At 31.9% G+C, this 19,873-nt stretch overlaps 1 protein-coding gene, 1 long non-coding RNA gene and 1 pseudogene across 2 annotated transcripts; all 3 read left to right on the plus strand.

Moving 5' to 3' along the window:
- Positions 1-8,110: 8,110 nt before the first annotated feature.
- Positions 8,111-10,956, plus strand: LOC143551442 (FH protein interacting protein FIP2-like; annotated as a pseudogene).
- A 260-nt stretch (positions 10,957-11,216) lies between these two features.
- LOC143551458 (uncharacterized) lies at positions 11,217-11,889 on the plus strand. The gene is made up of 4 exons (XR_013138495.1): positions 11,217-11,252; positions 11,322-11,381; positions 11,460-11,525; positions 11,709-11,889. It is a non-coding gene; the product is annotated as an uncharacterized LOC143551458 (long non-coding RNA).
- A 1,987-nt stretch (positions 11,890-13,876) lies between these two features.
- LOC143551443 (FH protein interacting protein FIP2-like) lies at positions 13,877-15,653 on the plus strand. The gene is made up of 3 exons (XM_077041881.1): positions 13,877-13,919; positions 14,008-14,117; positions 15,271-15,653. The coding sequence occupies exons 1-3, from the start codon at positions 13,877-13,879 to the stop codon at positions 15,421-15,423; spliced, it is 306 nt and encodes a 101-aa protein (XP_076897996.1). The 3' UTR covers positions 15,424-15,653.
- Positions 15,654-19,873: the final 4,220 nt, after the last annotated feature.

The raw sequence follows: 19,873 nt of genomic DNA on the forward strand, positions 1-19,873 counted from the left end.
AAATTTTGATGATGTTATTAATTTGTTGTTGATGAAAATGAAGGGTTTGATAATTATATATAGTTACTCGTTTCTATGTTGTTTTGGATGAGTATGTGTTGTGTGTGTGATCCGAATAGTCTACGGTGGGGATACGTGGCGGACATGCGTGAGCTCAACCGGTGCAAGGCGGCAATATGGGACGTGAATAAAACTATTGGATAACCAATTATAATAGTTTTAATTTATTTTACTATCACATGCATACCAAAATTATTTTTATATTACATTGCGGTATTGATCATTAGAGCTTCATTCATTATAAGTAAATAAAATGAAGGTAATGTGCTTATGGTGTTTATCGTCCGGTTTGACGTTATCAAACCATTGAAATTTAAACCGAATTTAACTAAATCGTTATCGAACCAAATTTTACCAACAATATTATTCCAATTTAATTTCATGGATGGGCTTTAGTAACCCAAACATATCAAAAGAAATAGTCCAAAACATGTATAAATTAAAACTATAACCTATATGTTTATAAATATTAATTTTTTTTACTAACAAACTTCATTCAAACCAACCTAAAACCCCTCCTACCGAGAAGCTAGCATGGGCCGGAAATAAACATCAAACAAACCAAATTACAACATAAAATCTTTTCATCTAGACCAATTTAAATCCAGACATTTTGATTCATTCTTTATCCCAAAAAGCTTAATGCTTGTTTAATTATAAAGATTTAATCTTTTAGATAAACTATTATGTAATTACATAAGATTAACATAAATTATAACAAGGGTAAAATCATGATTATATTATTAAACCTTGATAAATCAAAAAATTAGAAGAACTAGTGGTAACTTCAGCAAAGTTAAAGTTCAAAGTTTAAATTTCAGATTGGCGGACCGTCACCATTTTCCTTAACGGTCCACCAAGCTTGAACAAGGGTTGAGAACCGCCATCAGTTTCATAACAGTTCTTTTCTTAACGATGAACAATCAAACCGGGGTGACACATGGAAGATGGTGGTGTTTACATGTGTACGATGACTCAACACCGTGAAGGTATGTTATCGGCGCCTCAAACAGTTTGTCACGAAAAGATATTTTATGACATGTGTTAGATCCCGTCGCGTGTTGATGACACGGATTCATAATGTCTGCCAAGGTTTTTGGGATATGCTATAAATAAAGAACTCGAGATGTGTAAAAACCGGACTCGATTCCCGAAGTTTTCTCTATTTTCGTTCTCGATTCCAGTGGCAAAACCAGTATTTTTTCCAATGGGATAGATAAGTTGTTTGGATAATTTTCATTATATATTTTTTCTTTTAAAAGATTAAACTTAAATTAGTAGTGTTGTGAAACCCGGACCGACCGGTCGGACCATTTCGACCGAGACACGCTACTGAAACCGGTCCGTTTCGCTTATTATACCCATTTTTTATCAACCCAGCCGAGTTTAGCGGTTCACGACCGGTCCAACCAGAACCGGTCTAACCGGTAAAGCCTTGTTTGATTAAATAAAAAAACATTACTACTGCTCGGATTCAATCCGTGGTCAACAGCCAACTTAAGTGGCTACTTAATTCGTCACTAGCCACCCAACCAAACTATAACTATGTTAATCTAGATGTATTGTATATCATATTATAATCATTATACATGAACATGAAAATCAGTTATTATTTATTATTATTATATATATATATATATAGGGTTTGGATCAAATACAAATAAAATTAACGTGCTAAACATGAGAATCAAGTAGAATAATTATTTATACAAATAGAGTAATTATGTAATTACATTATAGAGTAATTACATAATTACTCTACTTGTATATATAATTACTCTACTTGATTCTCACATTTAACACGTTAATTTTCATTTGTATGTTAACATTTCCTCTCTCTCTCTCTCTCTCTATATATATATATATATATATATATGACGTCATCCGGGTCAATGTTCGGTCCAACCTTTGACCCGGTAAGACGCCTGGATCAATGTCCGAGTCGGGTCTGAAAACATTGTAAATTACGGGGTGTTTGAGATTGCTTATTTTTACCAACTTATAACTTATAAACTTTTTGAAAAGTAACAAAGTGTTTGGGATTGATTATATTGTAAAAGGAAAAGCACCATAAGTTACACTTTTGTAACTTATTAACTTAATGAAAAATTATAAGAAACTAAAATAAGAAATCCCAAACGCCCCCTTAATTTTCAGAGAGACGGAGACTCGAACCAAGACCCCCCGGTCCACATCCCCAAAAGACTTTTCGTTTCCTGTTACCTTTTGCATTTCCTACTTATATACTGTTTCCCGAGTTTATCTTCATCAGTTTCACTACGACCGTCTCATAGGGATGACGACGTACTCCGACGCATGTGTTCTTCTCGATATAGGTCATTTTATAAAACTATATTATATTATACTGCTTTTAAATTTACTTGTAATCCTCTGTCATTTGGCTCTGAATTGATCATGTATGTTTATATTGGTTGCTACATTCGATTATTTGTCATTAAGTTTTATATAATGCCAATTTTCACAATACAACATTGAGAAGGTAAGATCTGCAAGCTTGTTATTTTGTTCTTGTAGCAATTATTTTTCTAATTTGCACATTTTTACCTCGACATTTACCAATTAGCTAGTTTGACTGAAATATATAACGAAAGGAGCGTTTGACAATTTATATTTACCAAACAACTTGCACATGGCATGTGTGACGCGATAGATTTGTTGAAAGTTAATCTTAATATGGGTTTAAAGAAAAGTTCAATGGGTTAAGTGCATGTTTAGTTTAATTAATTAGTTCATTTGAGTTTGAATTAGAATATGTTTTAATAAAGGTTTGAGCAATAGTTGGATTTGATTAGATTTGGGTTACTTGTTTATCAAGTTTTTAATATTATAAATAGAAGGTTTAGAGTAGTTGTAATGTGTGGTTTTCGTTTTTACTTTTTAGTAATAGTACTGAAAGAGTTGTGATTAGTTACCATTAATATGTTGGTGTTGTTCGTGTTACTCGATCCAATTAAGTCAAACAAGATTTGAATCCGGCGTGACAGATTTTCAAATGTAGCCATTTTCTTAACTATCAAAAGAAAGTTAAATGATATTTACGTAAACAAAAAAGTCAAGGACTATTTCGTTAAAGACAATGATTAAAATATTATTTTTTATGCTTTACCTACTAACCTTTGTGAACCCATAGTCAATTTTTTTCCATTGTTAGTCAACTTAATTGATTTTTCTTTCCTAGTGAAGGTGTATGTTTAAAATGTCTAATCTTCATGGTGCTTTGCTGGTGGAGGCTGATCTTGATAATGCAGACTTATCTGGTAAATATATATTTTTTTACAGATATTTTAATTCATTTATTTATAAAGAAAAAATTAATATTTTTCTTTTAAAACTTGTATATCATCATATTTACAAAAATAAAACAAAAAATCTAATATATAGTTACAAGAGTTACTTTGGAATTGAAGGAGAAAGAGAAAGGTATATTTGATATTAATTTTTTATGGCTGTGTAAAATATAATATCATGTAATGTAAGTTTCCTGGTTTGTATAATGACAAGTTTCGAGATGCAATGTTAAGTTGCATATTTGCATCTGTTAAGAAGCTAATTCGGCTTATCTATATATATTTTGTTGAATAGTTGATTTTTAAAACATGCTAGTTATTTTTTTAAGAATTTCTATATGGTTGTGTGATAGGCTGTGATTTACGTGGTGCTGACTTGAGATCTGCAAATCTTAGGGTATGTTTAACTTGGATTAAATTACACTTGTTAATCTTATAATTCCGAAACTTTAGAAGCAGCCAATCTGGAAATTGTGTTTTTTGTTGATCTCTGTTTGTTATGCTTTCTTAGCATGCTAACTTGTGCAATGCGAAGTTGAACGGGGCAAATCTTGAAGGTGTTTGTTTTCATTATACTAGAATTCACAATGCAGTAAGTAACCTTGATATCAAATAGTTTATTACACACATCCCATGAGAGTTGAGTTAAATGCGGGTTCATTAGTCAAATGATTAAACCGCCCTTATTACTAAGTTATGTTTAGTTTAATCTTGTAGTGTTTTGAAGGTGCTAAGCTAGAGGGTGCAGATTTTTCTAACGCAGTTAGACGCTCAGTAAATTGGTGACAATCTTTTTTCTTTTATCATTTTCTGTTATTCTGTTCTACCTAATTTCAGTTTGTTTGAAACTCATCCGTGCTATACATTACGTTATTCTGAGTAAATTTGTGCTTTAAAACAAGCATATTGATCTTCTCTTATGGACATGCTGATTACATTCGGCTTTTGAGATATAAATTGTAGAAAAAAACCTTGCAAAAGAAAATACTCAAGAATTGAAATTAAATAATCAGTGATATTTAACGTAATACTTGATGGCTTGATGAATATGATGTATTGAGTCTCAATCGATATTCACAAATAGGGGTGCAAACGAGCCGAGCTGCTCGCGATCTACTCGGGATTGGCTCGTTAAAAAGCTTGAACGAGCCGAGCTTAATCGAGCCCGAGCCCGAGCCGAGCTTCACCTATCGAGCTCGAGCCGGCTAGCGAGCCTAAACGAGCCTGCCATTTATATAATTTTTTAAATTATATATTAATAATTATTAATTAATATATATATATATTGTTAATATATATTTTTATAAAAAATAAATAAAAATAACTAAATAATATATATATATATATATATATATATATATATATTTTATACAGAAAATTATAATAGAAAATAATATATAAAAATAATTATATTATTTAAAAAATAACAAATAAATGGTAAACGAGCCGAGCCCGAGCCGAGCTCGATCTTGAAAATCTACTCACGAGCCGAGCTCGAGCTTTGGAAATAGAGCTCGAAACGAGCCGAGCTCGAGCTCTGTGTAAGTTAAACGAGCCGAGCTCGAGCATGGTCGAGCTCGGGCTCAGCTCGGCTCGTTTGCACCCCTATTCACAAATTAGGCATTGAATCCCCTGTCAGCAACGACATCTGTGTTTTGTTAGCTATAATCACGGATTAACCGAATTGACATGGTCCATGATAGGATTTCGTGAAGATGTGGGATTAGGGTTAAGGATCTTTAAAGAAGTATATTATATTTCTTTGACGGACTTTGCTTGCTTCTGTTGTTGCAACGGGTTGTCACTTGACGCATGGTTTGCTTGCATCTCACTCTCCCCATACCCTATCAATTAGGGCTGTCTAAACCGTTTGTCGCTCAAACTCACTCGGAAGTTACTCAAAAAATGCTTGTTTTTTTTGCTCGACTGTAAACTAGCTGCTCAAAAAATGCTCCTTCGTGAAAGTCAAACGACTTCACATAACTCCTTGATACTCCCTTATGAAGTCTGATTTACTCACCTCCCACTTGCTATTTGTAATATTATAAAGTCGATCATAAGAATACATATGTATACCACATTAATTACTACACGGGTTATATGTAGTAACATGTACTACGCTTAAGTATTCTTATCCCCACTATTTAACATTGCAAATAAACAAGTTTTGATTAAATAAACATACTTTCTTATTATTCCCTTAAAATTTTTGTAATCTTAATATTCAATCTAGGTCGCTTTAATACATCTCATATATTTGCAAATCTTTAATATTTGTAATGCACACATACCTTTGCAATCTTGATCAAGTCTCGGATGGAACACACATCTAATATCGAGAGCACAAGGTTTAAGTTCAAGCATGTTCCACATGTTGATTAAGGCTTAAACCAGGGGCGAATCTTTATTGGGGCCAGGCCCCCCCTTCCCCCTGTTTTTTTGCGCAGTAGTGTAAATTTACTCGTTTTCGGTCGAAAAATTTTATATGTAGTGTAAGTTTAGCCTTTTTTGGCTGAAAATTTGAGTCCGGCCCCCTCGTTTGTGAAATTTTGTATACATTTTGAGCTCCCCCCCCGGTGCCTCAGTCCAAGCTTCGCCACTGTCTTAAACCAAGGCTCTGATACCAACTTGTTACAACCTAAATTTAGTAACCAGTTTTATAATATAATTCGGAGCGGAAAAAAATACGGTCCCAGAAAATTCTCTTTTCTTTCTAAATACATCACATATACCATTTACAACAACTTTTTATTTTATCTAAAGACAATAAATGCTTTAAAACTTATTTGTGATACTTTATCAAAACACAAAACTAGAACTTTAGGTGTGTATTGACGTCCAAGTCCAAGCACTTGATCTTCGACTTCCAGGAATTTTGGGCTTCTTCTGAGGCATTTAAACATACCAGTTAGTGTTTAACAACATATAAAACATATACATAAAATCTTTCTAAACGTGAGTTTGCAATTTGCTAAATTTCTGAACTCAACCTATGATCGACAAGGAAGCTAGCATAGCACATAAGTCCATCGGTGTAAACTATGCATGTCAGCGTAGCCTACGCCCAAACATATATGTTTGGCCCGTTTTGATGCTTTAGTTCACTTTCGGCAAATACATTAATGCATACCTTGATTTCGAGTCATAAATGAGATGCATTACAAGATGTTTAACTCGACGAGATTAGTGCCTTCAAATGCATACACTTAAAGGTTTAGTCCTTCTTAATTAATTGCAAATGGTTGAAGATCATCGTCTATTCTATACAATTGTACGGGTCAGAAATTCAAATTAAACGAACCTTTAAGTATAAATTAACGGTATAAATTCCACAAATAACATCATAATATTCAACATAGCACACTAACTAAACTAGCATGACTATATGCTCACCATCTTGACCCATTGTGATTTGGACAATCATGTATACACTTTTGCCATTTACAACATTATTAAACATATTGCCGAAAACAGTATTTAATTTATAAAATATCCACAAAACCGAATCAAATGATTTTAGAAAATTCTACATAAATTACATAAAATACTTCATGATGTTAACTAACTTCTTACCAAAAATTATGTCTAAATATAACAGTATAAGCCCCGAAACAACATCTGCAAACATGCCCTGACCTGTTGCTGAAAATCAGTATTCTATTAATAAAATATTTATAAAACCACGTTAAACAATCTCTGAAAAATCTATAATAATTACATAAAATCCATTATGGTGTAAATCAACTTCTGTCCAAAAATCATGTAAAAATAAAATGATTAAGACCCCGAAACGATACCTGCAAGCAGGATGACCTGCTTAGGACAGCAATTGAAATTCGGTGTTACAAATTTGTTTTGACCTCTTAGTTAAAGCCATTTGACTTGAGACCTCTCGTAGGACAAGACAAATGTGTCGAGAATGTTGAAACTAATTCGTGTGAAAATAAACCTATTTAACACCCGAAACAACCCCCGACCCGAAACTGTGCACTGTGGACAACAACATATCCTTAAACCAAAACTAATTGAAATCTTTAACAAATTAGTCACAACTACACTCATTTAATTATACTTATATTAAATAATTAGGTAAATAGTACAGGAGATATACTACTCACCTTAGCCCGTAGGATAGAACATACTTAGACTCTCCTCTCGGTCCGACAATTCGCAAGCCTTATATCGGGTAACTGATTTGCAAGTCAACATACCACATTAAAATTGTATTATGTAACATCATCTGTGGGTTTTCTTTTGTATGAGTGAGTTGGGTCACACGTTCTGTTCTTTTTCGAATGAAAATGTAATGTAATCTATTTGACAGGATGATCATTTTTTGTTTAAATCAATTTCTAACGGATTTGTTGAGCATTGATATATTCTATCACTAAACTTTAGTTGAATCTTAGTTTAATTATATTGTACATTAATAAGTAGTATCATTTGTTGTACTATTGAAATGTTGGTCAAACTTGTTTTGAATTTTAAAGAGATTTATGTTTTATACAATCTTTTTTTTTTATCTTTTTTTTTTCATTTCGAAAAAAGAAGTATCTAATTTTTTGAGATGTGGAATGTCTCACCCAAAAGACTACGTTTTCCCATTTGCCAGCTTGTCACCTTTTCGTTTCATCTTCAATCTTGTTTCCCACTACCATATATAAAACAGTTTTTTTCGAAAAAAAAAAACACCACCATAACATAAACCGTTTGCACTGCTAATGTTTCAGGAGGAGATGGCTATGTACTCGGACGCCTGTTCTTCGATTGTTCGCCTCAATATTGGTACTCGTAATATTTTGCTTTTCAGTTTACCATTTCACTCGTAAATTTCTGTCACTTGGCTCTGAGTTGATCAGTGATTACGTTTTACCGTTAAGTTTCTTAAGTTTACTGTAATTGTCATTTGTTGCAATGCTATAAGTTTAAGGAATCTGTTGAAGCGTTATATTTGAATTGTGGTTGATAATATCAGTTAATTTAATATTGTTGCCGAAACAGGTGGAAAGAAATTCTGCACAACTGTTGATACACTAACTCAAAGGAAGCCTCATTCGATGCTTGCTGCCATGTTCAGCGGTCGCTACACTGTTTGCAAAGACTTTGACAAGGTAAGCATATGTAGGCAAAACTGGGATACAAGGCCGCAAGATCTTGATTCTTGTACATTTTATATGTCGTTTCTTGATAATTTTTTGTTTATTTATTTGTTTCCTTTGACACACTCTGTCATCTTCAACTATACAATTAAGTATACTATTTAAAATCTTACCTTTTTAAATCATCACCCTAGTGGCGGACCTGGAATTTTTTTTCCAATGGGTCGTTATTCGGGTCGGGTCGAGGCAAAGAACATAATAAAACACGGAAATATGGTGTCACTGGAAACGAGTAAGTAGAAAGAATCTAGATACAATATAAACTTTTAATTCATTTTTATTTATATTCGAATAACAGTGAAACCCGAACCCGATGGGTAAATCCGACATAACTGGGACGGCTAATACTCGGACTATTAGGGTTTGGGATTAGTTTTAAAAAAATTTCGTGGGTTTGGGACCATTTTGGGATTTGCTATATACTTGATTATCTGATATGATTATCTGATAACATTGAATAATTTGTGTACCAAGTACTAAAGCACTATAATTATTTAAGAAAAATGAAATATTTAGTCCAATAAAAAAATTGATGTCCATAACACAACCTCAAAGCTTTGATCATTTTGTATTTTCGCAGGGAGTTGTGTTTGTTGACAGGGATGGGAAGCACTTTCGGCATATTTTGAATTGGTTAAGAGATGGTGCAACTCCCAACTTGTCGGGTTTAGAGTGTTTACAACTTTTGCGGGAAGCAAAATACTATCAGCTTCTTGTAAACCATCTTCTACTATTTCTAGACTATCCATGTTAAGGAAAACTCAATAAATTAACATGCCTGGTACCGTATCATAAATAATAAAACATATATATTATCTAAAAGCTTCAAAATTTTCTCAAATTAAGAGAATTATTTACATTCTCACATCATCACCATAATTTTTTTTATTACCTGCCTTTATATTTAATAATAAAATTAAAAAAGAAAGTTTACACTACCACTATATGTTTTAGCCGTTCTTGTGTATAAACCATTACTTAAAAACGCCAATGGCTCAAAACGTGTCCTTCTGGCAACTCTAAGATTTCTTATGGTTGTAATTTCTAGTATTTCAAATAGGTATATGATTTTCATACACCATCATGGATCTTCATACACCACCATTAGTCTATACGGGCTGTATATGATTTGAGTTGTGTCAGTTTGTATCAGGCTATATACCGAGTTGTTGAAGACCTACGGCTCATATAGGGTATACGAGCCGTATGGGCTGAACAAACTGTTTTTTGCCCATTCCGTACCCTTCTCAATCATGCGTGGCATACACGGCTTTATACTGTTATCCGAGCAGTATAGGTCTGTACAACATGAGGGTGGTGTATGAAGATCACATCCCATTAAAAACATGTTTTTTTGTTTACTATTACAGGGCTTGGTAGAGAAAATAACAAGGATTTGAATAGGAAAGAAGATGAAGAAATGAAAAGTGATCTAACACGCACTGATTTTCAGAAGATTCTACAATTTAAAAAAGTCAAGTCGTTTAGAGGACTAAATCTCTCTGGGGTTGATCTTTTAGGCCTGGTATGATCAAGTACATCTTGTTTTGCAATATAATGTTAGTTAGTTAACGACCTTGGGCAATAAGTATGATTCCTAAACTTTGTAGTACAGGATTAAGGTCATTTAGTTAGATAGATATTATCAACTTGGATCTATTAGTTTGAGTCTTAATAATTAAGCAATTCTAGTTAGTATAACGTGTCTAGGTTAGTATATTAATATGGAGTTATATATTTCATTCTCTATGATTATTATATAAATACTAGCTTTGTTCACATTAGCTTTTAATCTTGTATTTTTACAAGTATTAAAGGAGAACATACGTAGCATCCCTTTGTTGTTGTCTTTGTTTCAGTATTTGATTTATGGTGACCATTGCAAATTAAAAAAAAAATTGACTTATCATGAACTAGACACTTTCACTAGTGAATGTTTTACTAAACCTGTTTTTCTCATTATGACTTATGCAGGATTTGTCAAATATGGATTTCATCTATGCACGCCTCAAAAATGTTAACTTCTCACTTGCTTATCTTTTTTCGGCTTCATTTCAGGTAAATTATATGACTTGGTAGTTATTTCTTGTTGAGCGTATATACATATAGTAAATATTATTGTTGGGCACATATTATTTGTAATATAGTGATTTGTCTTTGTCTTTTATTTGATCTTATTTAGTCATCAATTTGAATTACAATTATGTTTTCTACTTTTATTCAAGCACGCAGATGCTGAAAAAGCCATTTTTGACAACACGCGTTTGAATCGGTAAGATTCTGCAAACATATCATTTGTTCTTTTTGGTTCAATTACTAGTCAACTGAATTGATTTGGTCTTTCCTAGGGAAGTTGTAATTTCACAGGGGCTAATCTTCGTGGAGCTCGTATGGCGGGAGCTCGTATATCGTTTCTTTCAATTTATTAAGTTTATTATATATATCCCCTCAAAACTTGGTATAAATATGCATTTTCTTTATGACATTTGAGGCCAATTGTACTAGAATATAGAAGTTTGGAGAGTAAGGAGTGAGGGAAGAGTTTAGTGGTCGTGTGTAAATTATATATGGTGAAATTGGTAAAACGTAGTTTAAGTATATTAGCAGATTTTGCGTGGCTGGGTAAATATGATGTTATGCAGTGGTATGTATGAAAATTCGCCTCAAGACGATTTCTTTTATATATATATTTGCAGGTGCAGACCTGCAATATGCAAATCTCGAGGTATGTGTAATTTTTTATTGAATACATATTTTATTTGGCGGTTCTAAATCTAAGTGATTTTATAATCAGTCTGCTGATCTCAAAAGTGCGAATTTGGAGGAAGCTAATCTGGAAGGCGCTAATTTAAAGGTTTATATATAAGTATAAGGTTTAGGCTTAGTGTTTTACTGTAAATTTTGATTGATTCTTTTGTCTCTATATACGTAGGGTGCCAAATTGAATAATGCCAATTTAAAGGGTGCAAATCTTCGATATGCTAATCTTTAGGATGCAGTAAGTACCATTGATATTGTAGCGTAGTACACGAGTCATATGAAAACTGAGAATTACAGTTTACTAAATAATAATTGAACGGAAGACTATCAGTCGAATGTCTAAAACACCCTTTAGTATTGTCAAAGTCAAAGTCAAAGATCCTGATTATTAGTAGCAAATGTCTAATTGATTCTTCTGTAGGTTTTGGAAGGGGCAAATTTGACCGGAGCAGATTTACTTGGGACGATTAGATGACTATGAGTTGATTTATTACAGCACAAGAAGATTGGTGGGTTTCTTTTGTTTTATTTTTCTTTACTTTAATATACTTATTTGTAGGAGTCAATATGGTATTTTATATGTTGTTGTTTATTAGATATGAAAGTGTTGAGCTTGAATGTAATTTGGTTAACTTGTTTCATTTGTTCATATTGACTATTTTTAATTCATGATATTTGTTAAATTGCAAATTTTGTCGTTCAATTCGCATTTTGAAGTTGGTTGCCCTAAACGGTTAGATAATCGAACTCTTTCTTGTTCATTAATTTGGTGGGTTGGTTGCTTGCTATACATGTTTTGGATGCATTAGTTTGATTTATTGTTTTTAGGTTATGATTAATTTTAGCCTATTTAGTCGAATGATTTAGTATCAGTTGACCGTTTCAACTAATTCATTTTTGTTATAAATGATTTGTTTTTACAAACCTATTACTAGGGCCGTTCAAACCGCTCGTCGCTCGAACTCGCTCGGAAATTGCTCGGAAAATGCTCGCTCGTTTTTTCGCTCGATTGTAAACAAGCCGCTCTGCTCGGTTCGGTTCGGCTCGAATATTTTATATATAATTATATATGAAATATATAAATATATAGACAAAACACATAAATATAAGCTTACAATTTTTTTAACCCCTTAAAAAAAATTTTATTTCGTCAATTTTATAGTTTTATATGTTCTCTTCAAGTTTTTAGAATACTAGAAGTGTGTTTACATGATCAATTTATCTCACTTCAAACTTAATTTTAATAAAAACTTGCAATCTATTACACGTTTATCTAAAAAATACTAATTTATTTATAAATATATAACTTACAACTTTTAAACTTGTTTCTTATTGAAAATTTTAAAGTGAAAAATAAATAAATAATGTTCGAAATCGCTTGATGTTCGATCGAAAAATGCTCGATTCGATTTTGGCTCGTTTCGGTTTTCGCTCGGTTCGAATTTCAGCCGTTCGGTTCGGTTCGGTTGTAAACGAGCCAAGCAACGAGCAAACCTTCGCTCGGCTCGGTTCGGCTCGTGAACAGCCCTACCTATTACATGCCCCCTGGACGAAAAATCTTGGATCTGTCACCACGTATACGCTTCGCATGCAAAGTGGGTGCATATGTGAGTTGTGACGGTGTGAGAGATACATCCCACTTTGACCACCGTACATGGCTAAGTATATAATTTATATATTATCCAGTTCTGTATTACAAAATTTGAAACATAAAAACATACTAATGATTACAATGCCATTTAAAAGTACATATTGAACAAGGAAATTAGGCTTAAAGTGAGCTAATTAAAGTAACGTACTGAAACTGTGGAAGACTGAAAGCAGAATTAAAGTTATTGGGGGCCTGTAGTAAAACGAGTGGTTTAAAATAGTTCACTTTTGGTCAGAGGGGCAACCGGCCAACCGCTAATGAGCTATTATAGAGTGACGTGTTAAAAACTAGAACTGAGTTGGGCTTTAAACGACATGAGATTAACATTTGAGCATGAGTAAGCTGACGAGCCTTAACGAAACTTTGATTAAGTTATAGATATAATTTTATTGAACATGCGTTTGAATAACTCATAAAAATTATATACACGTATTTGTAATAGAAAAATTAAATAATATATACTAATTTGTACATAAAAGTTTTAAGTACAATATAATCAAATTAAATAAAAAATAAGTCATAAAAATAAATTTAATTTAGTCAACCAAGCTTGAACTAAAAATAGAGCTTAAAATGATATGAGCCGAACTTGAGTTTGAGCTCGAGCTTGAACTCGAGCTCTTGTAAGTTAAACGAAGGCGGAAAACCTATTTTCCAAAACAACCTATGTCTACATTCCCAGAAAAAATAAATAAATCCTGTTTTGATTTACGTCATGAGTTGTATTCTCAAAAGTCATTGCACCATACCAAAGTCAAATAGGAATGTGAAAGAAAAAAAAAGTATAGGGGGACATTTAGAAAAATAATCAAAAGTAAAAGGAAACATCTGATAAATTGCTGGACATTTAGGGTTTTAGCTGATATATAAATATAATGCGTGTTCATTAATGATTAATGTTGATCTTCATGGGTTGCACCAAAAATATCGAGATCACAATGAACTCGGACGTCTGTTCTTCAGTTGTTCGTCTCAATATAGGTTATTAATTGTTGAATTTAATATTGTGCAACCGATCGATTGATTTGGTTACCAATTGTTTAATTAATTAATATTGCTTCTGAAACAGGTGGACGTGAGTTTTCAACTACTATTGATACCTTAACTAATAGGGAGCCTGAATCAATGCTTGCTGCCATGTTTAGTGGTCGCCAAACTGTTAACAAGGACCCTGAGAAGGTAAGTATATATGCATGCATGCAACATGTTTGTGATCAAGATCATCTGCATCCCGTTTAATCTATTGTTGATAAAAGCATATATATATATAGATCTAAACCCTTGGATCTATGATCTAGTTGTTGAGATTGGTAGTTTCTAAATAATTGTATTGTTTCATATTTACATTGTATAGTGTTATATTTAGATGGTTTATTTTATTTTAAAGCTCTTCTCACACTTCTTATAAAACACGTAATATATCTATATATATATATATATAAGGGTTCAAATAAAAAGAAAGAGTTTTCTAAGAATGGTAAGAACCAATAGATTTTTGACAAGTGGCATTACAACCTATAGTGAAAGAACAATTCTAAGAAACTATGTCGGTTATAGTGGTGAAGGAGTAATTATAGGAAACTACGTCAGTTTTTGGTAATTTTAAATCTCAACCATTGATTAACATAATCCGATGGCTATGATTTATTGCTAGTCTTCCTAGGAAACTACTTCTTTTTAGTATAACCCTCCCCTATATATATATACATATATATATATATATGTATATATATATTGAAGATCCTAAGAGAACTCTTTGAAATTGAAAATTTTAAGAATCATTTTAGGCATAAAAAAATTCTCTTAAAAAGTTATTAAAATAAATCATAAAATGAAAAGGACCAAAAATTTTAAAGAAATGAAAAAACTAAAATTTTTTATATTTTATCCCGGTTTCATAATTAAAAAAAACTCCGAATTATACACATAAGTGTATTTTTTTTAATCTTGATTTACATAATATACACATACGTACATTATCATTTATCTTATTGTACATATGTGTATAAAGAATAACGTGTATAAAATCAAAAAATAAGTATTATAAATATATGTATAATTGTGCTAAACCGATATTTTTTTGATATTTTTTTATGAAACCGGTTGAAAAATATTTTTTTTTTGGTTTTTTTACTTTTTTTATTTTCACGTTATTTTTGTTTTGTAATTTATTTTTATTTTTCTTGAAAAGATTTATATTAATGGTCCAAATTGGTTATTTCAAAATGGTTCTCACATGATCTCAATCCTATATATATAACTTGTTTTTTTAATTGTTCTTGTTAAAGTTTGATGAATAATATAATTTGATCATCTTTTTGTATCTTTGCAGGGATATGTGTTTATTGACAGAGACGGGAAACACTTTGGACATATTTTGAATTGGTTGAGGGATGGTGTAGCTATCGGTTTGTATGAATTGGAGCGTTTAGAGCTTTTACAGCTTTTGCAGGAAGCAAAATACTATCAGCTTCTTGTAAGTTAATAAACGAGCTAGCCTTCTTTTGTTACAAGAATTGATTCTGCTTAAGTTTAAGTTTTGATTGGTACTTATTTTAAATTACTAATCCAGGGGCTGGCGGACAAGATAATTGAGGTTTTGAATAAGGAGGATGAAGTACGAATGGAACCTGACTTAACACGTGGTGATATTATCAAATATACTGCAAAATCATCTCATGAATACCAGTATTATAATTTTAGAGGAGTAAATCTCTCTGGGGTTGATCTTTCAAAACTGGTATGATCAAATATTTGTTGTTATGTGATTCAAGAGTATTTGTCAAATTATGTATTTTATAAAATTGGAAGATGCTTGATGTTATGATGTATGCCAAATCATGAGTTCTGAATGTCTAACTATAAACTTGTTTTTCCATTTTGACTTATGCAGAACCTGTCGACTGTGAGTTTTAACTATGCATGTCTAAAAAACGTTAACTTCTCAAAAGCTATTCTTGGTATTCATTTCCAGGTAATTTATGTGACTTGGTTACTATTTTGATATTTTCTTCCACGACCTAAGTAAACAGTTGTTGGTGGGAGCATCTTGTACACATATTTGTAACATAACGGTTAATTATATATTAAAGTCTGCTTGCGGTGCGCACATATAATATATATATGTGTGAACCCTTGGGTGGGCAAAAGTGAAATTGCACTAATTTTGACGTTATTTTACTAATCTCGTTAAAATAACGTTAAAAAGTGGCGGAAGGTTAATCAGCCATCATGTGATGGCGTTGATAGCTGAAAGACAAGGGTACATGCACCAATCGGCGGTGGCCCGATGATTGAGTGTTATACGCCTTATGTCCAAGGCTTGATGCAAAACTACTATCGAGCCGGGGGTCTCACCGAAAGCAGCATCTCTATTCCTAAAGGGTAGACGTAAGGCTGTCTACATCTTACCATCCTCAGATCCTACTATAACTTTGTTATTGGTGGGATATACTGAGATGATGATGATGATGATGGTTTATATATCATTGTCCTTTAATTTATTTTTTTTCATTAATTGTGTATTCTACTTCTATTCAAGTACGTGGACGCAGAAAATGCCATTTTTGACGACACATATTTGCATAGGTAAGATTCTGCAACCCATTATTTGTTATTGTTATGGTAATACACACACTTTTTACAAGAACAAGTTAGTCTTTTTGTGAGTTAATTTTTGTTTCATTATTAGTTATCTCAATTGATTTGTTCTTTCCTATGGAAGTCATGAGTTCATGGGGGCTAATCTTCGTGGAGCTCATATGGCGGGCGCTAATCTTCGCCATGCAAAGTTTCAAGGCAAATATCTCTTTGGCTTTTTTTTACGATTTATTAAGTTTATTTTTTGTTTCCACTCAAAACTTGGTAATATATCATATTTAGTATAATACCATCCAGGGGAAGGTTCATGTACATTTTGATCTTAACATGAGTACGTAGGAAATAATGTCAATTTATTTAAAAATGCGAATGTAAGAAACAATACCAACTACAATACCAATCTACATAAACAATGACTTATAATAACAAAGAAAAGAACCTAAAAAATTACAACAAAAGAATCAAAATCAAAAACAAAATAATAACAGCATATACCAACAAAATATAAATAAGCAAATACTTATAACGTCTCATATAAATAAGCAAATAACAACAAAATCAAAATACTTATAACGTCTCATAATCGAAAATTAGCAAATACAAACAAAAAATAGCAGCAAACATCTATAAAATTAAACATAATCATAACAACAAATTGGTTCTCACCGTTTTCATGTTAAGAATAAAATGTATTTGATCCTATTTCATACCATATATATACCCATTTTCTATACGACGTTTGTATATGGCCAACTTGTACTAGAATATTGGAGTTTAGAGGGTAAGGAAAAAATGGAAGACTTTAGTCATTAGTGGTCATGTTATAAGCTATATCTAATGAAATTGATAGATATGAAGTTAAGTATTTTGATTAGGTGTATTATATTAGCATTTTTATTATTACACAAGAAATTTTTTTAGAAAAATTGAATTTTAATAATCCCAACTTTACGCAGTTGACCGATAATAATCCCAACTTTGAATATAGTTGTCACTGGTCTCAACTTTCATACTATTTATTTTCATTGGACCTCCGTTAAAAAAAAAAACTTAACGACGTTAAGTTTTTTTCAAATTTCAAACTAATATTTTAGGGCTTTTGATCGGAATGAGTATACGATTCGATTGATGTAAAACTTACCTCCAAACAATGGTCTAAACAACTAAAGGATGCTTCATTTCCGGTGTTTAAACTATTAATTAACAAAAATCAAGCTGTTTGAAGCGTTGTTTCGAGTTAAGTTTTACATCAATCGATTCGTATACTCATTCCGATCAAAAGCCCTAAAATATTAGTTTGAAATTTGAAAAAAAACTTAACACCGTTAAGTTTTTTTTAACGGAGGTCCAATGAAAACAAATAGTGTGAAAGTTGGGACCAGTGACAGCTATATTAAAAGTTGGGATTATTATCGGCCAACTGCGTAAAGTTGGGATTATTAAAATCCAATTTTCCTTTTTTTATTATTATTTTTTATTTGCAGATGCAGACCTGCAATATGCAGAACTCGAGGTATGTTTAATTCGAGATCAAATTACGTATTTTATTTACCGTATTTAAAATTTTAAGTGATTTTATATAATCAGAAAGCTGATTTGAAGAAAGCTAATCTGAAGGGGGCTAATCTCACAAATGCAAATTTGAAGGGGGCTAATTTGGAAGGAGCTAACATGGAAGGAGCTGATTTAGAGGTTTATATTATATAAGATTTAGGGTTTATCGTAAATTTTGATTGATTCTTCTTTCTCTATCTTTGTAGGGTGCCAATTTTACTAAAGCCAATTTAAAGGGTGTAAATCTTCGATATGCTAATCTTCAGCATGCAGTAAGTATCATTAATACACAAATATACTGAAGTTTATAACACACGTTCCATAAGAACTGAGAATACTGGTGTACTAAATAATGACTAAATGGAATACCATCAATCACATGTCTGAAATACCCTTTAGTTATACAAAGTAAAAGGTTTTGATTAGTAGTACTAGCAAATGTCTAATCGATCCTTTTGTAGATTTTGGAAGGGGCGAATTTGATCGGAGCAAATTTACTTTGGGACGCTTAGATGACCATGTATGGATAGATTTACAAGTTACAAGACAAGAAGATTGGTGGTTGTCTTTTCTTTTATTTTTCTTTACTTTATGTACTTAGTTCCAGTATTTTGGTGACTGGTTTTTTCATATCACTTGATTCAAGTAAATTATGGTTTAAAACAACTTGCTGAACATTGTCCATGTCTAGCGGTTGACCGGGTTTTTTTTTTCATATATATTTGTTTTAACTGTTAGTGGTGAAGCGTGAACGAAAACGTTAAGGGTCGGGCTCAAATTGTAAGAAAATTTTCTTATACAGGGGGTGTCCGGGCTCAAATTTTCAGCCAAAATTGATAAATATACCTGGTGAAACTAAAAGTTGCAATGAGGTTTTTGAGCTAACTAATTATGACCGTGAAAAGGCAAATGCACCATTCATTAACTGTTTTAAAAGAATTATTCAATTATATATTTACTCAAATTTGATATTTGTTGTTTCTTTCCAAATGCAGTTGTGTGCAGTTTGATCTTTTAGACCATGTTATATAATATAACCCATCTTAACTTCATATAAGGGGCTGTTTGATTCATTCAGATATGAATGAATTAGATCTGAATGAGTCTATGTCTCATTCAACAATAACAATAAGTTTGAATAATTTAGACATAATTTTAGTCATTCGGATTTTTTTTGTTTGGAACCAAACAGTTTCTCTCTTTCACTCTATCCCACCCAAAGGAAATGGTTTAATCATTTTAACTTCATCTCACTTCTATTAATTGTTAATTTAATACATTGTTATTTGTCTTTTAACCCGTTAAAAGCATAATCCAAGACCCCTTTTTAACAAATTTAATACAAGTGTGAATTGGTTTAATCCATCTTTAAAGTTCTATGTCATTTTAACTTATGTTGGGGTTAGAGTATACCCCATGATCTTATATGTACGTTTAAAATATTGGGTTTGGCATTAAAAAACTTAAGTATTAGTAAAACAATCATTAATACATGCCTCAATCAGGACTGTTCATCTGTGTACTTACATACCAAATTACCAATTGTCCAACTTTTGAACTATTATAGAGTAGAAAAAAAGAGATCGTGTTTTTATCTAGTTAGAAAAGTTGAGATAATTATAAATTGGATTTATGAAATACTCGTAATATTTAATAAACTTTAATTCCATAACTAATAACCGGTATGAAACTTATTTATCCACGGTTGTCAATTATCCTTTCATAGTTATATTTATGTCTTGGATTAAATAAAATTCAAACTTAACTCTAAAGGGGTCATA

The sequence above is a fragment of the Bidens hawaiensis genome, unplaced genomic scaffold (genome assembly GCF_021521415.1).
Source record: "Bidens hawaiensis isolate Kalapana, Puna unplaced genomic scaffold, B.hawaiensis_p1.1 tig00016457_1, whole genome shotgun sequence".
NCBI classification, from domain to species: domain Eukaryota; kingdom Viridiplantae; phylum Streptophyta; class Magnoliopsida; order Asterales; family Asteraceae; genus Bidens; species Bidens hawaiensis.

Bases quoted from the DNA above. Each gene is read 5' to 3' on its own strand.
- LOC143551443 (XM_077041881.1), top strand. From the start codon at position 13,877: ATGAACTCGGACGTCTGTTCTTCAGTTGTTCGTCTCAATATAG. The intron at 13,920-14,007 runs GTTATTAATTGT...CTTCTGAAACAG, and splicing joins AGTTGTTCGTCTCAATATAG to GTGGACGTGAGTTTTCAACT. The intron at 14,118-15,270 runs GTAAGTATATAT...GTATCTTTGCAG, and splicing joins TTAACAAGGACCCTGAGAAG to GGATATGTGTTTATTGACAG.